General features: G+C 38.8%; 1 protein-coding gene across 1 annotated transcript in view; it reads right to left on the reverse strand.

The window, feature by feature from the left end:
• Ca-alpha1D (Ca[2+]-channel protein alpha[[1]] subunit D) overlaps window positions 1-26,715 on the reverse strand; it is a 6,221,746-nt gene that overhangs the window by 319,059 nt on the left and 5,875,972 nt on the right. The window contains exons 26-27 of the mRNA XM_067758067.1: window positions 10,124-10,183; window positions 9,872-10,060 (exon numbers count right to left, since the gene is read on the reverse strand). Coding sequence (XP_067614168.1) covers window positions 9,872-10,060; window positions 10,124-10,183 — 249 coding nt within the window. The remainder of the gene's footprint in view (window positions 1-9,871; window positions 10,061-10,123; window positions 10,184-26,715) is intronic.

A 26,715-nucleotide genomic window follows, 5' to 3' on the forward strand; every position in this document is an offset into this window, starting at 1 on the left:
CGATATGGGTATCAAACGAAAGGTGTTACTGAGCATTTTAAGAGGGAGTGGGCATTAGGTCTATAGGTGGACACCTTTTCGAGATATCGCCATTAGGGTGGGCCAGGAGTGACTCTAGAATGTTTGTACGATATGGGTATCAAACGAAAGGTGTTACTGAGCATTTTAGAAGGGAGTGGGCATTAGGTCTATAGGTGGACGCCTTTTCGAGATATCGCCATTAGGGTGGGCCAGGGGTGACTCTTGAATGTTTGTACGATATGGGTATCAAACGAAAGGTGTTACTGAGCATTTTAAGAGGGAGTGGGCATTAGGTCTATAGGTGGACGCCTTTTTGAGATATTGCCATTATGGGCCAGGGGTGACTCTAGAATGTTTGTACGATATGGGTAAATAACGAAAGGTGTTACTGAGCATTTTAAGAGGGAGTGGGCATTATGTCTATAGGTGGACGCCTTTTCGAGATATCGCCATTAGGGTGGACCAGGGGTGACTCTATAATGTGTTTGTACAATATGGGTGTCAAATTAAAGGTATTAATAAGAATTTTAAAAGGGAGTGGTGGTAGTTGTATATGTGAAGGCGTTTTCGCGATATCGACCAAAATGTGGACCAGGTGATCCATAAAATCATCTGTCGGGTACTGCTAATTTATTTATATATGCAATACCCCTAACAGTATTCCCGCCAAGATTCCAAGGGCTGTTGATTTCGCCTTGTAGAACTTTTTCATTTTCTTCTACTTAATATGGTAGGTGTCACTCCCATTTTACAAAGTTTTTTCCAAAGTAATATTTTGCGTCAATAAACCAATCCAATTACCATGTTTCATCCCTTTTTTCGTATTTGGTATATAATTATGAAATTTTTCATTTTTCGATATCGAAAAAGTGGGCGTGGTCATAGTCGGATTTCGGCCATTGTTTACACCAATACAGAGTGAGTTCAGATAATTACGTGAACTGATTTTAGTAAAGATATATCGATTTTTGCTCAAGTTATCATGTTAACGGCCGAGCGGAAGGACAGACGGTCGACTGTGTATAAAAACTGGGCATGGCTTCAACCGATTTCGCCCTTTCTCACAGAAAACAGTTATCGTCCTAGAGTCTAAGCCTCTACCAAATTTCACAAGGATTGGTGAATTTTTGTTAGACTTATGGCATTAAAAGTATCCTAGACAAATTAAATGAAAAAGGGCGGAGCCACGCCCATTGTGAAATTTTCTTTTATTTTTGTATTTTGTTGCACCATATCATTACTGGAGTTGAATGTTGACATAATTTACTTATATACTGTAAAGATATTAACTTTTCTTTTAAAATTTGAATTTAAAAAAAAAAATTTTTAAAAAGTGGGCGTGGTCGTTTTCCTATTTTCCTAATTTTTATTAAGCAGACATATGGTGATATGAGTAACGTTCCTGCCAAATTTCATCATGATATCTTCAACGACTGCCAAATTACAGCTTGCGAAACTTCTAAATTACCTTCTTCGAAAGTGGGCGGTGCCACGCCCATTGTCCAAAATTTTACTAATTTTCTATTCTGCGTCATAAGTTCAACTCACCTACCAAGCTTCATCGCTTAATCCGTATCTGGTAATGAATTATCGCACTTTTTCGATTTTTCGAAATTTTCGATATCGAAAAAGTGGGCGTGGTTATTGTCCGATATCGTTCATTTTAAACAGCAATCTGAGATGAGTGCCCAGGAATCTACATACCAAATTTCATCAAGATACCTACAAGTTATCGTGTTAACGGACAGACGGACGGACGGACGGACGGACTGACATGGCTCAATCGAATTTTTTTTCGATACTGATGATTTTGATATATGGAAGTCTATATCTATCTCGATTCCTTTATACCTGTACAACCAACCGTTATCCAATCAAAGTTAATATACTCTGTGAGCTCTGCTCAACTGAGTATAAAAACAACCCCAGCAGCCGTTTGTACCACAATCAGCAGCAAACAGCTTATGTTTTGTATGAATAATGTTTATTGAATAGTTGACTTAAAACTGAAATCGAATAAAAATATGTGCTTATTTATATTAATTCTATATGTGGCTACAAGTACGCCAAAGTACCTGGCCATGGTTGTATGTATGTGTGAATGCTCCGGTCACGCGCTTTAATTGCAACCTAAGCCCAAATTAAAATCACAAGTTTGATGAAGAATGCAGAAGAAATTAGAGATGCATGTATGTACATATGTATGTATGAATGTACGAATAGATCAAAGTCATACGTCTGGTGAGGAATGCAGCCGAAATTAGAGATAAATTTTGTTAGTTGCATTGCATTCCTCCCAAACCGTGAGAATTAAAATATTCACATCGGCGTCAACACGGTAAAAGCTCCGCGTTTAACTTAAACCGACTTTTTGATAATGTGGAATGCAAGACGATTTCTGCACATGGTTTTTAAGATTATGAGAAGCTGATAACTCCATAAAATTTCAATACAATTTAACTTGTCATGCAACAGAGCTTTTTCGTTCTACTGTGAAATCTTGGTGGATGGAGTAAGCAGCTTTTACAGCATCGTCGGCTATATATTGGTTTTGTATATTAGTTTTGAAAATGGTCGACATCAGATTATATCCACGTCTACTTTCAAAAATGGGAACGAGGAACAATATTTAAAAAATACTGATTAAGTGGTGAAACCTGACGAGTGGATAAAAAAAATTGCGATGTACATTATATAATAATTTACAATTTTGTAAAATTGGCGTGGCGCCGCCCATATTAACAATACTACCAGAAGCTTTTGATACAGAGCAAAGTCACGTCTGGTGAGGAATGCAGCCGAAATTAGAGATAAATTTTGTTAGTTGCATTGCATTCCTCCCAAACCGTGAGAATTAAAATATTCACATCGGCGTCAACACGGTAAAAGCTCCGCGTTTAACTTAAACCGACTTTTTGATAATGTGGAATGCAAGACGATTTCTGCATATGGTTTTTAAGATTATGAGAAGCTGATAACTCCATAAAATTTCAATACAATTTAACTTGTCATGCAACAGAGCTTTTTCGTTCTACTGTGAAATCTTGGTGGATGGAGTAAGCAGCTTTTACAGCATCGTCGGCTATATATTGGTTTTGTATATTAGTTTTGAAAATGGTCGACATCAGATTATATCCACGTCTACTTTCAAAAATGGGAACGAGGAACAATATTTAAAAAATACTGATTAAGTGGTGAAACCTGACGAGTGGATAAAAAAAATTGCGATGTACATTATATAATAATAATTTGCAATTTTGTAAAATTGGCGTGGCGCCGCCCATATTAACAATACTACCAGAAGCTTTTGATACAGTCACCTCTTTTTGTCCTATAAGGAAATGGCATGGAGTTAGAGCTGTAAGATCGTTAGGGTCTTTGGCCATTGGTGTTACTGGTCTGGAATTGAGGATACCTTCCACCTCTATGCCGACTGTATCCAATTCTTCATAAGTGAGGGATGCTGTAGAGGTGCTTCTGACTAGGAGCTGTTTTGCAGATTTAACCGCCGCTTCCCATAATCTGCCAAAATGTGGACTTCTCGGAGGTATGAAGTGAAATTTAATTCTTTTTGTGCACATTGTTTAAAGATAGATTGACGTGACGAGTTGTTATGCACCGCTTCGTTGAGCTGGGCAAGCTGGTTCCTTGCGCCTACGAAATTTGTTGCGTTATCACAATACAGATTTAGGCAATGTCCTCTTCTGCTTATGAATCGCCTTAATGCACCAGTTGTTAGATCGCTTACCAGCTCCAGATGTACCGCCTTAGTTGTGAAACAGCAAAACACAGCTATATAAGCTTTTTGTGGCCGCTTTCCTCTTATCTTGAAGTGAACCCAAAACGGTCCGCAGAAGTCGACGCCTGAATTGATGAATGGTCGTGCAGGAGTTACTCTTGTTGATGGAAGGTTGCCCATGACTTGACTCAGCAGTCTCAGTTTTGCGCTGTTGCATCTAACACATTTCCTCACAATTGAACGGGCCAAGAGTCTTCCCTTTACTGGCCAAAATCGTTGCCTTGTAAAAGATAATAGTGCTGGAGGTTCACAATGCCGGTTTTCTTTATGTATCATTTGCATTAATATTTTCGTCATAGGGTTGTTGTATGGAAGTGACATTGGATGTTTGGCATCGAATGCAATTCCTGATGCTTGCAGACGACCTCCAACGCGTATGATATCATTGTTGTCCAAAAAGGGAGACAGACTACGATAGGGACTATTCTTGCCAAATTCGTTGCATTTCTTGAGCTGTTTATGTTCTTCCCCAAAGTCTAACTGTTGAATTGTTTGAACGATGACCATCAGTGCCGCTTTTAGTTCATCCACCGTCAAAGGAATGCCCGACTGTTGTGAACATTTTCTGGTTCTGCTGATGAACCTTAGCATGTAGCCTACAACTCTTTGTAGTGTTTTGAAAGAGCCATTATGTCGGATGTTCTGAATCACGCTTCCTTGAACTACCATTGATGTCACACTAACTGAAGTAAATTTGTTTATATGTATATAGTTTCGCCTATTGTTGTCATTTCCTTGGAATATTTTGATGGCCAATTATCTTCATGCTCAAGTAGTACTTTGGGCCCATAAAACCATAGGCTGCAGTTTTTGAGTTTTTCCGGCGGCAATCCTCGTGATATAACGTCAGCTGGATTGTCTTTTGAACCTATATGCCTCCATTGTTCAGCGATGGTGTACTCCTGAATTATGGCGATTCGGGTTGCTACGAATGTTTGGTAAGATGCTGACGACGAGATAATCCATGCTAAGAATATTTGATAATCTGTCCAATAGTATGTAGGAATATTTAGCTTTATGTCCGTTTTGATCCTTGTGCTTAATTGAGCTCCAACCACTGATGCACAGAGCACCAACCGCGGAAGAGTTTGGCGCTTCAAGAGTGCTACTCGTGATTTTGCACACAGAAACTTTACCATCACTTGTCCATCGTTTAATTCCGACCTTATATATATTGCAGCCCCATATGCCTTTTCGGATGCATCTGCGATTACATGTAACTGTAGTTTTGTTGGGATGTGTCCTTCTAACACGTGCCTCGAAATTTGCATGTTGTTTAGTTTTTCTAAGTCACCTCGGAATGAAGTCCATTTTGCATTAAATTCTGCTGGCAAAGGTTCATCTCAGTCCAGTTTCAGTTGCCAGATATCTTGGACAAATATTTTTGATGTGACCACTATATGTGCCAGTATACCCAATGGATCGAAGAGTCTAGCTATATCTGAACTCACCGACCGTTTGGTTATCACATTGCAATCTCCCAGACACACCTTTACGCAAAATCGATCAAATTTAGGCATCCATGGCAAACCCAAAGTTTCGATTGTTTGACTGGTTTCATTGTCAAAGTCTACATCAACTTCCTGGTCCTCCGCACCAATATTTTGCAGTAATTGTGAATGATTCGAGTATCACTTTTGTAGATTAAGGCCATGTTTCCTTAAAATGTGTATTAATTGCTGTTGAATTTCAATTGTTGTTTTTAAGTTGTCTGAGCCACCAATTCCGTCATCCACATAAAAGTTGTCCTGTAGAAACTGTGTGCCCAGCGGATATTGCAACATATTTTCTTTTGTAATTTTTTGTAAGCACTTCGTCGCCAAATACGGAGCAGATCTAGTTCCATAAATGATGGTGTTTAATTGGTAATGGCTTATTGACATGCTTGGCTCCCTTCGCCAGATGACGAGTTGGAATTTCCTATCTTCCGGATTAATGAGCATCTGTCGATACATTTTCTCGACATCTGTGCTGAACACGTATTTAGGCAACCGAAAACGAAGAAAAATTGTGAAAAGATCGCTCTGAACAGTGGGACCAGTATACATAAGGTCGTTCAGGGACATTCCAGAGATTGACTTTGCTGATGCATCAAATACTACTATTAATTTTGTGGCGCGGCTTTCAGGCCTCGCGATGCAATGGTGAGGAATGGATTACCTAGGCTTCTTGGTGGAATCAATATTAACTTGTGTCATATGACCCAACCTTTCATATTCCTCCATAAAATTGATGTACTGACTTCTTGTCTCAGGAGATTTTTAAAATCGACGTTCCAAGGCAAGAAATCTATTATAGGCAATTCCATAAGATTCCACCTAACGCCTCCACGCTGTAGTGAAATGGCAATTTGAGCATAGTCCTTCCATTTTCAGTGATTGTTTTATTCTGGGCAAAATGAGTTTCGCACTGCTTTTCAGTCGTAGATAATTGCTTTCCTGCAGCTGCAACTTTCTCAAGTTCCCATAGTTGGAACCAACTTTCCCGGCGGTGATCCATCCCAACACGGTATTTTGCAGAATGGGTAAATCTGAGGATAGTTTGATTTGCCCCACTACCATCAACTGGTTGTGAAATTCAGCACCCAGTAGTATGTCAATCTTGTCAGGGTGAATAAATGATGGGTCGGCTAGCGTAATATTAGCAGGAATGTTCCATCCTTCGATATTGATATCTTGTGAGGGTTGAGGAGATATGATGTGAGGTAACACTGCTGCCTCTAGCCATGTGGTAAAACTGCTGATGCGTGAATGTAACGCAATGTTGACTGGATGTTGCACTTTAGTGTTACCTGAGCTTATGCCGTTGATAGAAATTGATGATGGTTTCGGTCAGATAACCACTCTTTCCGTAACAAAGTTCACTTGTGAACCTTAATTCAAGATTGCACGGCACTGAACTTCTGTCCCATTGGCCCTGAATTTCACCATGGCAGTGCCGAGCAACACATACGTGTTTGTCCTTATTTGTTTTGAGGTTGCCAGCGATCTAGCTTCTTCGTTGGGAATTGTTGCTTTGATCGTTACAGATTTGGCATTTTTGAACTCATTTGGTCTTGTAGGAGTGACTGATAATTTTGATGTATCTTTGCTTGTATCCTCGAAATGCAACAAAGTTTTGTGTTTTTTCTTGCATTTTAAACAACTTCTGAGTAAATAGTTCTTGGAAGAATGTCCAGATTTGAGGCAGTTGTGACAAAACTTTTTCTTCTTTATGAACTCAAAGCGCGCTGATGAGGACTGTTGGAGAAATTGTCTGCAGGAAAACAATTGGTGCTTTCCCTGTTTACACATGCTGCAAGCGTCGTTGTTGTTCTTTGCCGTTACTGAAGTGCATACCTTTGTTTGAGGGAGGGTACTTTTGACACCCGTGGCTTCCATGGATTGGAAGTGCTTCTCCAGAAATTGCAGAAACTCTTTAATTGTTTGTACTTCACATGGTTTTGATAACGATTGCTCGTAGCGCAAACGTGTTGGCTGATCTAATTTTTTTAAGTAGGAGGTGGAGCAGCAGCGGATCCCATGTTGAAGTGTATATTTTGAAATTTTTTAGCGCTAAAAGACACTCCTTCGTGGTGTCATGCAGCTTCTTAATGTTTTCTATAGACACTATTATAACGATCTTATAGCACGTACCAGGCAGCCTCGAAGTTTTGTTCTGTCGAGGCAAAATGTTTAATGACGTTTCCAGCCTCCCCCACCACGAGAGTCTTCAGATAATACATCTTTTGGATTTTTGATAGTTGTTGGCTTATCACAAGTTGCGTAAACAAGTCATAAAACTCTTGCCATTTTAAATAATTTCCATCGAATTTTGGAATAGTTAGATTGAATATTCTTTGCATAAAAAGCAAACAGAAAGAACTTATGTTTGTAACTTTGTATGTACAGAAGTAGTTAGCACACAAATATAAATTTATATATTACTAGAGTTCGCCCAGTGGTTGAAAATGAGCCACATAAGCAGTTAAAATAATATATACAATTTTTGTTGTTCATACTTAACGATATTTACCTTAGTAAGAAAAAGAGTTATTTAAAAAGGTTAAAATTTTTATTAATATTAATATATTGCTAAATTGAACAATTTCAATACTGAACAAAACTTAAAAAACAATTACATAGTTCAAAACTAACTAAAATTTTAATTTATATTTATTTATTTATTCTAAGATGGCTTTAAAGTACTTTTTGGACGTAATGTTTAAAAATATAAGAAAATACAGCTATTGATGTATAAAAAGCTATTTGTTCTTATAAAAAGTAACATTGCAAACCAAAATTCTCAAAAATACTACGGCTAATCTGGTAAAAAAAACATACGCTTCTCGTAAAAAAAAGGAAATGAAATGAAAAAAAGGTAGGAAAAGGAAAGGTAAGGAAAGGAAAGGAAAGGAAAAGAAAGGAAGGAAAATCAATGGAAGGGAAATGAAAGTAAAAGAAATGAAAAAAAGTAAAGTAGAGTAATCGAAAGGAAAGGAAAAGAAAGGAAAGGAAAGGAAAGAAAAGAAAAGAAATTAATGGGGCATACCTTATCCAATTTTATAATTCAACAGTAAAAATAAATAATCAGTTATACAGAAATATTGCATCCCAACCATTTGAAGCCATACCTTCAGTCCTGCAGCTAACCCCAGCTGAAAAATGTCATATGGACATTTCATTATTAGAAGTTCTGCAAGAACTACTCATCAAAAACACAAAGCGAATTGATTTTTTGAGAAAGACAATATTTTCTATTGGGACACTGACAATCGTAACCATCATAGCGCTGGTGGGTATATTAATTATCATCCGTACACGTAAATCAATTAATATTGAATACATTGAAAAAAGCCAAGCAGCTCAAGCTGAAGTTCCTACAGGGATTTTACCCAGCCAGACAAATAAAATCCCGACCTACATCAAGTTCAATGATCTTCCGTTCTTCTAATAACCGAGGACGTTCATTCTTGAGTGGGGGATAGTTAACATAACAAACGTTGCAATAACAAAATTATTGCATCACAGCAATATCAAGTGACAATGCGAACATTTAACCTGATTGTCTCCCATGGGCAACCGACACCACACGCGCTACCAACATATGATGACGCTGCTACAACAAACCCGGCAAATATTCCCAGCACATGTAGGTGCAACGTGACCTGACAAACATACAAATGTAGAATTAGCCGTAAAGTAGAATTAAGAATAATTGTAAAGTCTGTTCTAATTTGAAAGTCAACGAATAAAGTCGGACTTCGTGTCCACAAAAAATATTTTTTTTAAGGATTTAATGTAGTAAAATCTCAACTTATATAATAGTAAAGGCAACCTCCCTGCCGAAATTCAATATGGTATCTTCATTTTGATTTGCGGCTTGCGAAACTTTTTGAGTTGCTTCTTGTAAATGTAAACGGGACCTCTCCCATTTTCCAAAATTATAGAAAATTTATATTTTTTGCCGTAAAGTCAACCTACATATCAAGCATCTTGACAATATACATCTTATAATTATAGCATATTTTCCATTTTTCGACATTTCGGTATAGTTTTTTTTCAAAATGGGCGTGGTCGCAAGCCGACGCAACTTATTTTCACGAAGTGTATATATAAAAGCTTAAAATCTTTACAAATCTTTTCTTCTAAATGTAGGCGGTATCACGACTTTTTTCAAAATTACACCAAATTTTTATTTTTCCACATAAACTCAACGTACTTGTAAAGTTTCATTACTATATATTTTGTAATGGATTATCGCATATTATAATTTTTTAGTAATTTGTATATCAATTTATCTTCTTATCACATTATCGGACTTTTGTAAAAGCTCCGAAGTACTCACTTTATCTAGTTTACTCGATACCGTTTACTGCGTTTAATTACAGACATGGATTCTTTGATCCGCCTACTTTAAATCAGTCCAGGTATTCATACTGTTTCTAAAAGTTATATCAAAATTTACTCAAGCTATCTTATTCACAGACGGACGGGCATGGCTTAATGAACTTCTTTTTTCACCCTCGTCATTTTTATATATGTAGGTCTATTGATAATTGTATTTACTTACCTGCATACCAATAACAGCATAAATAAAAAATAACATTATAATAAGCAAAGCTACATAAGGTAGAGCTTGGAAAGACTTGATAAATGTCCATAACAGGGTACGAATGCCTTCGCCTTTACTTAAAAGTTTAACCAGTCGCATTACGCGGAACAAACGAAAAAAATTAATTGATATTAAGTTGGACCCAGTCTGAAAAATATTACGTTAGATAATACCACACAAGTGAGAAAATAATGGTTTTGTTATTTATACCTTGGCCTTAGATTTACATCCGTCCATAATATCACAAGATAGAGATGAGCTGTCTTTATTCTGGAATGAAAAATACATTTATTTACTTATTATGACGAAGTCCAAGTAGTATATCAAATTTGTGGTCGCAAACATTAAAACACTCATACACAAATTCCGCTTCTTAAATATAGAAACAAAAATTAAAAAAAAATAAATGTAAGGCGCGATAACCTCCGAAGAGATTCCAATTTGCGTCGTGCTCCTCTTGATTTCCCCTACAAATTGGCCGGACGGGACCTACATGTTTTATGCCGACTCCGAACGGCATCTGCAAGGCAGACGAGTTTTCACTGAGAGCTTTTCATGGCAGAAATACACCCGGAGCGCTTGCCAAACACTGCCGAGGGGCGACCCCGCTTAGAAAAATTTTCTTCTAATTGAAAAACCTTATTTCTAAAATTTTGATGTTGCTTTGCCCGGGGTGCGAACCCAGGGCATACGGTGTGGTAGGCGGAGCACGCTACCATCACACCTCGGTGGCCCCCAAATATAGCAACAAATGCAATGTAAAACAAGTAAAGAAGGCTAAGTGCGGGTGTAACCGAAAATTACATACTCAGCTGAGAGCTTTGGAGACAAAATAAGGGAAAATCACCATGTAGGAAAATGAACCTAGGGTAACCCTGGAATGTGTTTGTATTATATTGGTATCAAATGGAAGGTGCTAATGAGTATTTTAAAAGGGAGTGGGCCTTACTTCTATAGGTGGACGAGATATCGCCATAAAGGTGGACCAGGGGTGAATCTATAATTTGTTTGTACGATATGGGTATCAAATGAAAGGTGTTAATGAGTGTTCAAGCCGCCTGTACGATATGGGTAACAAATGAAAGGTGCTAATGAGTATTTTAAAAGGGAGGGGGTCTTAGTTTTATAGGTGGACGCCTTTTCGAGATATCGCCATAAAGGTGGACCAGGGCTGACTATAGAATGTGCTTGTACGATATGGGTATCAAATGAAAGGTGCTAATGAGTATTTTAAAAAGGAGTGGGCCTTAGTTCTATAGGTGGACGCTTTTTCGAGATATATCCATAAAGGAGGACCAGGGGTGAATCTAGATTGTGTTTGTACGATACGGGTATTAAATGAAAGGTGTTAATGAGTATTTTAAAAGGAAGTGGGCCTTACTTCTATAGGTGGACGCCTTTTCGAGATATCGCCGTAAAGGTGGACCAGGGGTGAATCTAGAATTTGTTTGTACGATGTGGGTATCAAATGAAAGGTGTTAATGAGTGTTTAAGCCGCCTCCATCACCATTTAGACGGCGGTGCGAAATGTATATGCGCAGCCGTGCGCGGTGAGTGGAAAGGCGCCAATACATGAGCCGTTTATTTTGAAAGTGGCATAAGTCATTTCCAACTCATGGTCTTAAATGCATTGTTATTTTTGAACGAATGCATATATAGATGGTTCTACAATTAAAAAAAAAATAATAAGAATTGCATCTTTTGGATATTGGACTCTAACAAACTGGAGGCGAGGAGAGATACAAACAAAGTATCACTGAACCTAAACGACATTAAATGACTTATGCCACTTTCAAAATAAAAGGCTCACATATGTGTATGTATACATATATAATATATATTTTGTATAGCGTATAAAAAGTGTTAAAGTGTTAAAGTTTTAACAAAATTTAAAATACCTGTCTGGAATTAATTTCTATTTTTGAAAGTTAAACGATTAAAGGTGAAACATTATAATGTTTTAAGAAAAAACAAAAAAACATCTTTTTCTTTGTGCAGAAATGAAGAGTGTAGCGAAGAGAGACCAAGTCTATTCATGATCCTTCGCAGCCATCTTTGTCCACCCAAAAATTTTAAAACTAAAAATTTTTATTAAATTTTAATCGAATTTTTTCGTTCGCAATAAAAAAAAAAACAAGTAGAAAATTCCAAATAAATCAGTGCAGTGAGTGCATACAAAAACACACGATTTAAATAAAGCTTAGCAAAAGAGTGAAACAGTGGGTGTATAAAAATAAATTTACCTATATACAAAAACATACAAATTAAAAAAAAATATATATATGTATAAATTGAGTGGAAAAAAGCACGAAACCAGGCGAAAACAGTGAAAAATTTGAAAGAGCAAATCCACCCCAAATTGGGAAGTGATTACGAAAAAAAAAACATATATTGGGTTCAAAAAAATTGCAAGAAATGGTGGAAACATCAGTCGAAAATAGTGACAAAAAAAGGAGAAAATATATATATATATATACAAATTGAGTGCTCAAAAAGTTAAATAATCAAAAACACATTTTTTGTTTATTCAAAGGAAAAACGACACAAAAGAAAAATTGAACGTTTTTTAAGAGAAAAATTGTTTTTGCAAAATTGTGGGCGCACTTATCAAAAGTGCACAAACACTTACATACATACATATATTCACAAAAATCTGCGAAAAGTATTTTTTGGTACACACCGTTTAAAAAAAAAAAAGAGCAAATCTTTGGAAAGCAAACAATTTGTTTAATCATCTTTACAAGCAGACAAGCAGCAACAACAACAGCCAGAAAAGCAGCATCCAACAACAACAAGCGACCAGGTAACAACATACATAAATAAGGAGCAACAAAATACAGGAATCGGTGAGTAGGCAGTTTTTTTATTTTCCGTAAAAAAATATAGAAAATAATACAACTTTTTTTTCCACAAAAGTTATATTATTTTTTGTAAACTGAAAAACATATATATATACATATATCCGCATATATATGAATATTGCGGAAATTTTCTTACCGTTGGTTTTACTGCAACCTTTTCGCAACCAAAAATTGGTAGAAAATATTCCACTATACCAATAGGCAAAATCCGCCAATTATATATATATACATGCATATGTGTACATATTTCTGGTGATATTTAACCAACTAAAATTGCAGTTTACTTGCCTACTCAAACCCACTGTGCAAGAACAACATCAGCAAAAATTCTTCTACAGCTGATTTCACCCGGTTGTTCGCACATATCGTTGAACTTGCGATACAGTTCAACTTACTTCCAAATAATTTTTTCTTGCTTGGCATCATATAATTTTCATACGTATATAATTACATACATGTACAAATAATTTCAAGTTGCTTTTCCAGCATTCATACTTCTCCACTCAGAGAACATCATACGTGTTTACTCACACGGTCAAGCCGCTCTTCCAGCGACATTCTCCCAGCACGTATATATACATCAGCGAAGTGAGTTGGTGTTGCTGATCAAATTTTCCAACGGGAGCGTGTCATTATTCTGTATTACAAAATTCTGGGTGACAAAATTCTGTAAATTGCAAAAAAATTCTGCTTGAACAAAATTCTGCTTTTTTAAAATTCTGCTTTTAAAATTTTGCTTTCTAAAATTCTGCTTTCTAAAATTCTGCTTTTTCAAAATTCTGCATGTTTAATTCTGGAAGTCAAAATTCCGGAATCATGGCATGGCGTAGCCAGTGTTGGATCGGCTAAGGGTTATTTTTTTGAAGTGCGGCCGAAGGCCGCCTACGCAGAAGGACACACCCGGACTTTGCATGGCGAAGCCCAGGGTTATTTTTTATAAGCGCTTCCAAAGGCCGCCTATTAAGAAAGGTGTTCTACGCAGAATTACTGTGCATGGCGCACTTTTTCAAAATATATATATATTTTAATACAGAATTTTATAATACAGAATTTTGAAAGCAGAATTTTAGAAAGCAGCATTTTAAAAAAGTAGAATTTTAAAAAGCAGAATTTTGGTTTTAGAATTTTTTACATACAGAATTTCGACACCAACCCTTTCTCAATATCTTTCACACTTGCAATTTTCTCACCTTTCTTTGCTGCACTCTCCCAACACTACATTCAAGCACACTCAGCTTCACTACAAAAAGCGACGAAGAAGCAAATCAAAACAAACTCTGTTTGTAAGCAAAAACAGAGCAGCTTCTTTGATTCACGCGCATACGTTCGCACAAACAAAGACATAAACATACGTTTGTATATTGCGCATGTACATTTGTACTTATTCTAGCGCATAAAACTAAGTTTGAGATATTTTCGTCCCTATATGAACTTTCAAAAAAATATTCATGCAAACTTCAAATTTAATATTATTATTTTCCAAAATATACATACATATATATATCAGTAATTTACAAATATACGTTTACTTCCACACGTATATTTACACGAATATATCAGTGAGAAGTGTTTGTGATTTTTTTAAATTTATTTATTTACAAAACATTTGATATACATACAATTAAATTCCGCATTTCGCGAATTTAAATCATTTAAGGAACGTCCCGTTGTCCGTGCTTGACTCTATTTTTCAAAAAATAAAAAATAAAACACAAACACCGCCACTAATTTCAAATCCCTTTTTTAAATTTCTGTGGCACGAAGAGTTTTTCCGTCTTCAGATCTTGCGAACGTTCCCTAAGCGTACAAATAGTTTATTCGGTTTTTTTTTTTGGTGAAAACCCAAACGTTTGCTTTAAATGCCCCTCAGTCCCCCAAAAACGTCCGAAACCGGGACATAACCAAAAGATGGCCCAAAAGAAGAAACGGTCAAGGAAAGGGCAACATCCCCTGCGCAAAAGTTCATTGCGGAAAGTGACAGTCTCATGAGATACTGTGCAAAGTTTAAGGAGGCACCGATTCAAGATCGCACTGAATCGTATCTCATGATCAAAAACAAATCACTAGAAGATTATTGTGCACGGCTTCTATCTGTTGACAATCTGGTATTTTCGAAACCATAAGAAAGTTTCCCTGAAGGCTTCAAGACTTCAGTACAAAGCAAACAATGCGCTTGGCTTGATACGTATGAAATGACCAGAGCAAAGATTGCCGATCAACTTTCCTTGATCAAAATGATGGTAACGCCGAGTCCACCACCCCGCGTAGAATAACCTTCGGATGAGGCAAATATTTACCTCGAAGTCTCAGCATTCGACACGGAGACCTTTTATGGTGGCTATGAAGACTGTCCCGCTTTTCGTGATATGCTTACGGCGGTGTACATTAACCAGACGGTTGGGTGGTTGCGACGGATGGGTTGTGACGCCAACGCAAGGCACGCGGTTTGGGTGAGCAGCGAGATAAACGAACGGGGTGAGTCTCTGTTTGAATTTATATTAGCTAACAAGCTTTACGTATGTAACAAAGGCAGCTCCCCTACGTTTAGTTTTCCGAGTACGGAAAACTACTCGGGGTGGGAGCAAGTCCTTGAAATAACACTAACATCTGACTCACGGGAGCTTACGGTAGAAAACTGGGAGGTGTCGAAAAAACTTTCCCTGTGGGATCACCGGTTGATCCTTTTCAACATATACTGGGAAAAAGAAAGAAGACAGACGCACAGAAACCCTAAACGGACGTCCTGGAGCCTATTTTACAAGATAGTCAGCGATAGGCTCCATAGAAGTAGGACGCCTATATAATCTATAGACAGTCTTAACGACTGGCCTTCAAAGTTGCCTGTCCGATTTCGGGGAGCAAAAAGACCTTCTCACTGTGGTGGGACTAAAATCTCAGCGACCTGGGGTCAAAGCTTAGGAGGGTCTTCAACGATTGTCACTTCAGGAACGATTTCCAGGAGTACAGGACGACTCTGAGGGAGTATAAGAAAGCCGTATGGACAGTAAAATCAAGCTCCTGGCGAGAACACTGCGAAGGACTCAGCCAGGCTGGGAGAGATTCTTGCCAAGAGTCATTCAAGCAAGACATTTGTCAAGCTCGCCGATGGAACATGGGCAGTATCGACGGCTGAGACTGTAAACATCCTTGTAGATGGTCAATTCCCGGATGGATCGGGGGAGGGAGTACGCGATACGAAGACGGCACATCAGGAAGTACCTGTTGGCCTCATAAACAACCTTTTAGCGGAGAAGAACATTGCCTGGGCAATAGATATCTTCTCTCCATATAAATCACCGGGCGTGGATGGTATTCTACCTATTATGCTGCCGAAGGATGAGAAATTTTGGTTAAGGAACTAAAGGAGATCTTCGAGGCATGCATTCGTCCCAAACACATTCCGGTCTCGCGGACGAAAAAAGGGTGGTTTTCACCCCTTAGGCCGGCAGAAGGGGGCATGAAGTAGCCAAAGACTTGCGGCCAATAAGTCTCACGTCCTTTGTTCTGAAAACGTTCGAAAGGCTACTATGAGGTAGTTCGAACGGTGGAAAAGTCCCTTCATCACAAGCAGTTCACTCTGGTTGCGTTTGTTGATGTGGAAGGCGCGTTTAACAATGTAAGAGCTGAAGCGATTGAAGCTGCCCCCGTTAGGGCAGGGGTTGAAGAACCACTACGGCTTTGGATTTCAACCTTGCTTTGCAACCGAGAAATAACAGCAGAACTAGGCGGAGCTAGTGTTGGCAAGCAAGTATGCAGAGGCACACCACATGGTGGGGTGCTTGCACCTCTGCTTTGGTTGATCACCATAAATGAAGTCTTAGGAAAATTTAACGCAGGGGGGTTAAGATCGTGGCGTATGTTGGCGAAGTGGCGATCTTGGTCTCTGGTTCCTTCCCCTCCGTATTGAGCGAAATCATAGAAAGGGCCTTGGCTAAACTCAGCAGGTGGGCACAAGGATGTGGCCTTAGGTTAAATCACGACAAGACGGACCTGCTTCTCTTCACGAGGAAGTACAGGCGACCTGCCCTCAGACTACCAATTTTAAATGGCCAGCAACTAACCCTGTCATCGAGTACCAAGTATCTGGGACTAACAATTGACTGCAAGTTGAATTGGAAAGTATGCATCGAAGAGCGGGTACGGAAGGCCTGCATCGCCTTCTATGCCTGCAAGTCAATGTTTGGTATGAAATGGCCACTCAAGCCAAGCATGATACTTTGGATGTACGAGGCGGTTGTGCTACCGGTGTTTACCTATGGTTTCATAATCTGGGGGGAAGCTCTATGTAATAGCTACAATCTTACCAGCCTGCAAAAAGTCAAGCGCACTGCGGGTATTGGTGCCATAGGGGCCGGACTCAATTGCCCCACAGCTGCCTTAGACCCCATTTTGCACCTGCTTCCGATCGACTTGCATATGCTTTGTATATCGCCACAAACCGCACTGAGACTCAGGGAGTCTGGGTGTTGGAAAGATACTCAGCAAGGGCATAGTAGTATCCTCAAGAAACTTCCGGATGGTACATGTAGTACCGAGACAGATTACTACCCTCGCAAACTGAAGTTTGAGAACGGTTGTAATAACGCCATTCCAAGCAGGAGCGAGAGGAAGAGAAGCACGGGAATAAGGGTCGACGACATCCAAATCTACACTGACGGCTCCAAAATGGAATCGGGTGTAGGGGCCGGAGTCTACTCTGAATCCCCAGATTTGTCTGCATCATTCAGACTCCCGTCGCAATGCAGCGTGTTTCAAGCAGAATTCCTTGTGATTTGGCAAGCCTGAAAATCACTGGAGGGATTGAATGTAGCTTGTAAATGTTGCATCCTGTCGGATAGCCAAGCAGCGATAAAAGTGCTTTCCTCGCCACACATTAACTCAAAATTTGTGTGGGCTTGTAAGCGACCCATATCCCAGTTATCCACCAATCTAGGGGAATATCCAAAGCTTCTACTTGAAGAAAGCACAAACAAAGGGGAATAACATCACCACCTGTGCAATTCCAAAATCCATTTGGCCAAACTATGATGGAAGGAATGCGAGAAGTTTTCTGAACAAATCCAGGGCCAAAACACGCGAACTGATAGCAGTCTGCACCGGTCATTGGGCAGTAGGTACGCATGCGGAAAAGATGGACATTCCACATAACGACTACTGCAGAAGCTGCAAAAATCCAAATGCCAGGGAGACAGTAGAACACTTTATGTGTAAATGCCAGGCTCTAGCTAGAGCCCGACTAAGGTTCCTTGGAACACCGTTTCTAGAAGACTCCAGAGGTCTATTTGTGATTGCAACCCCGAATATTCTAAATTTTATCAACAACTCTGGCTGGTTTTAACACATTGACCGTAACATTCATCAAAACGGCTTTAAATAGCTGCTTGGGCGACCAGGGTCGCAGCCATTTCACTTACCTACCTACCTACATTAACCACCCAAGGCTCTCCCGTGCTCAGAAATTGTACCATCTCCGGCACAAAACGCAAGGAAAAGCCGGCTCCATCATCAAGTAATACCCGTTGAGCGATGATAACCATGACCTTGCCTGGGAAGCTTTATGGTCACGATAAGTGAACAAACGCATCCTGGTTGACAACCAGATAAAGTCCTTACTGACTCTTACCACTATTTTATACGGAAACAGTGAGCAACTTCAGAGATTGCAAAATACAATCAACAACTGCCTATCAGTCCTTCACTCACAAGGAGTCACGACAGACAGTTGGGACCCGATTCTGGTGTACATTTGTTCATCAAAACTTCCCGAAACAACCCAGTCACTTTGGGAACAATCTCTCTATTCGAGAAGAGATTTACCTTCATGGTCACAAATGAACGACTTTCTCACCTCGAGATATGAAGTCGTTGAAAGAGTACATAGGCTTCAACCAAGCAAACAAAAACCAGTCGCTCATCAAATTTCTGCGCAAAAAAGGTCCTTCAACAGGACGCAAACCCTCGTGGCAGAATCTAAAAAGGAAATTTGCCAATGATGCAACTCCCCGCACCTTATTACATTCTGTCCACAATTCAAGCGAATGTCTGTGCAAAACCGGACACAATTCGTAAAGCAAGCTAAGCTATAAACTACCTTAGCAGCACTCATATCATCAATGAGTGCACGAGCAAGTCGTCATTTTCGACATGTCATCAACGGCATCACACGCTGTTGCATGCGAATCCACAAGCTCCACGTTCCACCCCGCGAACGAATGCACAAGTCGTAGAAAAGTCCTCCAAGCTTTGTCCTTCGACACTGGTTGCATCCAAGGCCATGAAAAGGATAAAGGCTCATGCCATTGTGTTGCCGCAACTTAAAAAGACTCTGACAACATCCACCATTAGTCGCAAAATCTGGGAGCAGTTCAAACTCCTTGAGTTCGCTGATCCCAATTGCCACATACCAGGTCAGACTGACATGGTCATTGGCAGCGACATACTTCCACAAGTTCTGCTGGAAGATATAAAAAAGGTGTGCGGTAGAATACTTCCGTAACAAACCATTTTTGTTTGGATTCTCAGTGGTCCAATAACTGAAAATGTTGTGTCATTCTCGACACAAGTCCAAGTGTCAAACGAGGGCACTAAGTTCTCAATTGAGAAAATTTTGGGAAGAGGAGAAAATTCCACAACCTCGAGATATCCCCGAGCATCAAGCGTGTGAGCAGATATATGCAGCAACCACGACACGTGCACCAAACGGTCGATATATTGAGCGACTTCCATTCAAGGAAGAGTTTCCTGAAAAACTCTATCTCGGCAAATCCCGCCTGGCTGCCCTACAGCATTTTTTCGGTATGGAGCGAACGCTTCAGAAAAAGAGGAGTTAGGTACAATTTACAACAATGTGTGCAAGAATATCTCGACCTTGATCACATGGAATCTTCCGACCCATGCGATATAACTTCGAATGGCAAGGTCTTCTCATTTTATTTGCCACATCATGCGGAAGTCAAACCAGATAAGGTCACCACCAAAGTTCGTGTGGTTTTCAGCGCCTCGAAAAAATCTGGGTCAGGAAAATCCCTGAATGACGCCACATCGAAATATCTCGATGGGTTAATGTCGTTCCAGGGCAAGATACCCAAATCCACGAGTTCTGTGATGCCTCGGAAGAAGCATATTGCGCAGCGATTTACATCCGCACACATGCAGGCAACCAAATAAAATCTTCTCTTTTAGTTGCGAAAGGCAAAGTTTCCCCCATAAAAAGTATAAGCTTACCCCGCTTAGAGTTATGTGGTGCAGTCCTATTCGCCAAACTGGCTTCAACTGTTCGAAACCAGCTCGACTTACAAGCATGCAACACATTCTTATGGTCAGATTCTGAGCTTGTACTAGCTTGGCTAGAAAAATCTCCATCGACCTGGAAAACTTATGTGGCCAACCGTACCTCTCAAATTCGAAAATATCTTTCTAGCTGCACCTGGCGCCATGTATCTAGCCAAGACTACCCTGCTGATATTGGCACACGTGGTTGCAGCCGCATGATTTTATAGGCTCCTCAATTTGGGGGCACGGACCACAATGGCTTTCCTGCCACATTTCGGCTTGGCCAAAGCCGAAAGCAGGTCGAAGCGTATCACGCACTCGAGGAAGCGGACAATATTATTCAACGTTTCTCCTCATACTCTCGAGCTACCCGTGTAATTGCATACGTGTTCCGCTTTGTGAACAATGCCTGCAACAAATCCAAATCGATGACAACAAAACATAATCCCCATCTGACCCACAAAGAGTTGCAACATGCAAAAACGCGGCTTGTGGCAATGGCACAATCTCGCCATTTCGGGGCGGAAAAGAGCGCCCTACAAAGCAAAATGCCAATTAGCAAAAGAAGTTCCCTTTTGGCTCTTAACCCTCTTCTCGATGGAGACGACCTCCTTTGTATCGGTGGCAGATTGGAACATTCTACTTTACAATACAACAAGAAGCATCCAGTAATCCTTCCTCCGTATTCAAGGCTATGCCAGTTGTATCTAGAGTTTTTACACCGCCTGCTTCTTCATGCAGAAATACGGTTAATGCTCCAAATGGTGAGGCAAGAGTACTACTTACCAAAACGAAAGTCACTTATCAAGAAATGCATTTTCCCATGCAAATCATGCCCGCTTTTCAAACAGAAAACGCGCACGCAAATAATGGCAGCGCTACCACCTGAGCGCTGAAATTTTTCACTCCCCTTTTCCACAACAGGAGTAGACTTTGCAGGTCCATTCCAAATAAAAGCATTGGTTCTGAAGTCTATCACGGTCATAAAAGTGTACGTTGCTGTACCTGTAGCTGTGTCTGTTTTTCCACAAAGGCAGTACACCTAGAGCTATGCTCGGAGCTTACCACCGAAGCCTTTCGAGCAGCATTCGCCCGATTCGTTGGCCGACGATGTTATCCCTCAAAAATGATGAGCCATAATGGTAAAACTTTCATTGGCCCTCAACGCGCACTCGAACGCGACTTCGTTAAATTTCTAAACGAATGCTCCGCGGACATTGTGCAGAAATATGGCCCGAGGGAATAAACTGGCAGTATATTCCACACAGTGCCCCTCTAATGGGCGGCTTGTGGGAATCCGCAGTACAAAGTTTCAAAACCCACTTAAAAAAAAATCGCTGCATCCCACATGTTTACATTCGACGAATTCACGACGATGTTGGTGCGTATGGAAGCAATTCTTAATTCGAGGTCTCTAACCCCACTATCCCAGGACCCAGCTGACCTCACAGCGCTCACTCCGGGTCACTTCCTTCGTATGCACCGCTATTAGCAATTCCTGAGCCAAACGCGGAAGACCTCTCCTGGATAAATCGATGGGAAAAGCTTAAAGCGCTTTATCACCAATTCAGTCGACGCTGGAAAGAGGATTATCTGAAGAACCTTCAGAAGCGCTATAAACGGCAAACGCCACAGCGAAATCCTCAACCAGGCGACCCCGTCGTAATTAAAGAGGATTCGTTCCCACCAACCGAGTGGCGTCTGGGACGAATTGGCCTTGGCCCTGACAACCATATTCGGGTTGTAGAGGTTTGCACCCAAAATGGGCTTGTCATGCGCCCCGTAGTTAAACTGTGCTTTATTCCAATGCAGCACTCTTCGCGCACAGCGCTATAACTTATATACGTTTTCCTCGTATAACTGGCGGAAAGGTAATACTGAACTTTCCGCTTACTATCCGCTGTATCCAACTACTTCTCGTTTCTCTGTCTGCTCTTATGCTTCCAGGACGACACCCGTCTGGCTCCCACAGCAGAGACCGGCAGCTGCCTTCAGTGTCGGCTCTGCCAACGTTACCACGCGCAGCGGACCGAACAAGAGAAGAAACCAGCGGCAACCCCCAAGCCGTAACGGATGGCCAAGCGCACCATCACGCGCACCCCACAAGGTCTATAAATGGCGCAATACCAACGACGTAATATGGCCAATCGGGCCTAGATACTACCATCCGCGCCTTGCAGGATCTGCAGAAAGTGCTTACAAGCACCTCCCTGCAGGGCGGGCAGGATGTTTAAGCCGCCTCCATCACCATTTAGACGGCGGCGTCGAAATGCATATGCGCAGCCGTGCGCGGCGAGTGGAAAGGCGGCAACGAAGAGGCGCATCAATAATTTTCCAATAAGCAGTCAAGAACTATCTACCGGCAACCGCGGACGCGCTGCTATATATAGTTTTTTATTCTTTTATATATTTGCATATCAGAAGTCTGTTATTAAAAGTTAAACTGTGTAAAGTGAGTTTGGAAAGTTATAAGGTGTAAGAAAAAAAATTAACCAACATCTTTTTATTAAAGAAAGAAGAAGTGAAGAGTGTAGCGAAGAGAGACCCAAGTTTGTTCAATGAGTATTTTAAAAGGGAGTGGGCCTTAGTTCTATAGGTGGACGCCTTTTCGAGATATCGCCATAAAGGCGGACCATGGGTGACTATAGATTGTGTTTGTACGATATGGGTATCAAATGAAAGGTGTTAATGAGTATTTTAAAAGGGAGTGGACCTTAGTTCTATAGGTGAACGCATTTTCGAGATATCGACATAAAGGTGGGCCAGGTGTAACTGTGTAATGTGTTTGTACGAAATGGGTATCAAATTAAAGGTATTAATGAGGGTTTTAAAAGGGAGTGACCCTTAGTTGTATATGTGAAGGCGTTTTCGAGATATCGACCAAAATGTGGACCAAGGTGACCCAGAACATCATCCGTCGGGTACCGCTTATTTATTTATATATGTAACACCACCAACAGTATTCCTGCCACGATTACAACGGCTTTTGATTTCGCCCTGCATAACTTTTTCATTTTATTCTACTTAATATGGTAGGTGTCACGCCCATTTTACAAAGTTTTTTCTAAAGTTATATTTTGCGTCAATAAACCAATCCAATTACCATGTTTCATCCTGTTTTTCATATTTGGCATTGTAATAGCCTTTAACTAAAAGAGAGTATTTTGTACACGCTGATGGTTAGCGTTAAAAAGCAATTCCTCTTTATTGATGAAATTCATTTCTATTTATACAAAAGTTCTTAACCTGCACATACATACTTACATTAATATTTACATACTAGAAGTGCATGACTTAATAATGAGAAATGGTTTGTCGGTATGTGTGTGTGTGTCGGTGTGTCGGTGTGTGTATTATCAATATAATCCACGCTTGAGCAGTTTGATATGACGCATCAATATATTTTTCGAATTGGCAAATGCGAATGAACTCATGGTGGTTATCTAGCTCAATTAGGTATGAACTTTTGTGTATAAGTATATTTGTAACGTTAAGCACTTCGTTTTGCAGCATCGTCGCGCCAAGTTCGTTTTTCCCCACAACTCAACCGCGTGCTATAAAAGGACGCTATTCATGCGGTAGAGAATAAAATGGCGGATAGTGCGGTAATCGAAATGACAAAAAATTTAATTAAAAAACTAAATATTTATCGTACTTGGAGTAAACCATTAAATCAGAATATATCTAAATATATAATAACCTCAATTACGCAGAAACCTACGAACATGGTTCTGGCCTTAGTGTATTACCTGTGTGTTGCTTGAGCAACTGTACTGCAATTTAAAGACAGCAAACTTCTGAATATATAATGTGGTGTTATGGATTAACACCAAAGGAGGGATAACCTGATGTTTTATTAAGCTTAAGCTTTAACCATTAAACTAATAATCAAAAAAAAAAAAAAGTAACGTTAATCGTGTTTGAAGTGAGGTGAATTCCACGCAACACTACACCATCGGCCTTTTAAGTGAGTGTATATAATTTTATGCTTAATTATATACGGTCACTCTAATATCACTGTTATAAATGTGCCGTGTTGTTTCATTTTACGTTGAATGACCCAGTCAACGTGCTTGGGGCTACCAAATAAAAAATTTTTTTTGTAGTTTATGTCATAGTGGTAACTTTATACTTTAAGTAGTGAATTTTTTGCTTATGCGCTTTCTTGTTGTTTTTATTCACTTGCATTTGCTTTACATACAGTGCCCGTTATGCATACTCTCGCTTCATAATATGCGGACTTTTGCTATTTTTTTTCGTATATTTTCTATGATGCGTAATGTTTTGCACAGCCGAGCGTCGACTCACCCAAAAATCGGCTTGTGAATATTAATTTAAAATTTTTTTTTTGTTTTTGTTTTCTCATTTCTATTTTCGTATTTGTGGTGTGTTGACTTTTGAATGACGAATAAAGTGGAATGCTATTATTGAAACTGTTTTTTTTTTTGTTAAATTATTGTGAGTCATTAGCATATTTTTTATATTGGGTCAGCCTATTCTAATGGATTATTATTTCCTTATTTGTAAAGTAAAAATATTTTTCCTATTGTGTAAAAGTATGACCTCGTTAATTGTGAGGTTTTCTTAACTAAAGATGAATGATTCTTATATTAACTATTTTTATTAAACAACGATTTTCATTGCTTGCCGAGTTTTACTTAACTAAGGACACGTAAAGTAAGAAATCTGTCATTATTTATGCGAAAAAAAAATTTAGGGGTTGGGATTGATGGTACAGTGGGTGCAAAAATTTTTCAGATCTTTATAATTTATTTTTCTTATTTTCCAGCAATATCTTTTTGATTTTGTTTGTCATGCGATTTCTGCGGCAGCCACCAACACATAATCGCCATGATATTAATGAAGAACTATTTTAGTTTTTACCGGGGTTTGTCACTTTCACTACCTCTAGGGTTAGTGCAATTATTAGATCTTTGAGAACTTGGGTACCAATTTTTTATTTTAAATTTGCCTACTGCAGTAAATATTCTATTATTTATCACCAATGTGTCCCTCAAGACAACTGTGTTTTTTATTCTTTACAAGTCCTAGATTGGCGGCATTTGTACAGCATGTGTACAGCCTGATAAGGAATTGTCCTAAGTCAATTTTATCATCAACAATCAGGTTGCTTGTATTTCTTACGCTACCATTTTTCTATGAAAAGGAGCGCGGCATGTCTCATTGTTGCAAATTTGTATAGCACTTCACATATATTTTTATAGGTTCTCGTTGTGACTTTTTCTTCATTCTTTTGTTTTTTTGTTCTTACTGGCAGGTTTTTTAGTAGTTTTTTTTTTTTTTTGCATATTTCCACTGTCCTAGAATTTTCTATTGCTTCATGACTATCTTTGTCAGGAGCATTCAACGGAGTTATTCAAATTTTTGATTTGCTGTTCACTTTAGGCAGGGCTGCCTTTACTGTCGATTGTGACATTTTGAGATTTACTATTTGAGATTTACTTGAATTATTTATTACTCTTCCTCAGATTTGGGTTTGCATATTTGAGAAGGAGAAAAAAAGAAAATTTTTAGACGCGCTGTTGCACGTTTTTCAATTGACTATATTTGAATTTCATATATTTTCTGATTATAGTGGCTATTGCAATGACTATTAGCCTGACTACGCAAATCATTGAGCCTAGCCAAACATCTGGAATGTTTGGAGTAATTTTTGTGTCTAATTGGTCTGGTGGCTCATATTTAACTATCCTGTTTTCAGATGCTTTATTTTCTGAAATTGCTGAATTTTCCTTCCCTAATTCATAACCGGCTAATGCTATCACTATGCCGTGTGTTATCTTTGTCCACCAAGCCATGTTGAAATTCTTTAATATTATTTTTCTGCTTTTGTGAGAAATGAACTAAATTATAATTTTTAATAATATTTTTGATTTTATTCTTTTATCCAATGCATTCCATTTTAATTGTTTGTTTAGTTAACGTTATTAGAGTAATGGAAAATTTTTGTTCTTAACGGAAATATTTGCTTAATTTAAAAAAATTTGTTTTCAACTTTTTTTCAATATATTTTAAAAATTAATTTTTATGCCATTTTGCCTGATTCATTTGGCATTATAAAGATCTAGGAAGAATTTTGTTAATGTTATTTTTCCTTTTTTAATTAATATTATAGAAACTACTGTTTAAAATTTTCTAAAATTTTTGATTTTCTTAAAAAAAAGTTTTTCTAAAGTTAATAATTTTTAACATTTCTAGTTTTCTTAAAATTGAAAAAAAAAAATTTTTTCAAAGTATTGTTTAAAATTAAATTTTATGTTATTTTTATTTTTTCTACGCCACGTTGGGCTTCAATATTTTCCCCTATTTTAGGTTTAGTTTGTGTCATTTTCAAAGCTGACATCAAACTTTTTGTAAAAAAAAAAAATTTGTTCATCCTACCATATTTAAAAAAAATTACTAAGCGAATGAAATTTTTGCTCATAGTTTAGCGTCCCTAAGGCCGCTCAATTGATTCTAATCTTACATATATATGTAATAACTTTTAGATATACTTATTTAAAGCTAACAGCCTCCAGTCGTTCTTGAATCTTCTTTCTTTTGCTGTCAGTCTAATGGTCAATTTTTTATTCCAATTCTCTATGCTGCTAACTGCTGTTGCTGTTATTTTGTTGAAAGCCCATCAAATCTCTTCTGGGTGTTGAAAGT

Source organism: Eurosta solidaginis, chromosome X (assembly GCF_040869045.1).
Source record: "Eurosta solidaginis isolate ZX-2024a chromosome X, ASM4086904v1, whole genome shotgun sequence".
NCBI lineage: Eukaryota > Metazoa > Arthropoda > Insecta > Diptera > Tephritidae > Eurosta > Eurosta solidaginis.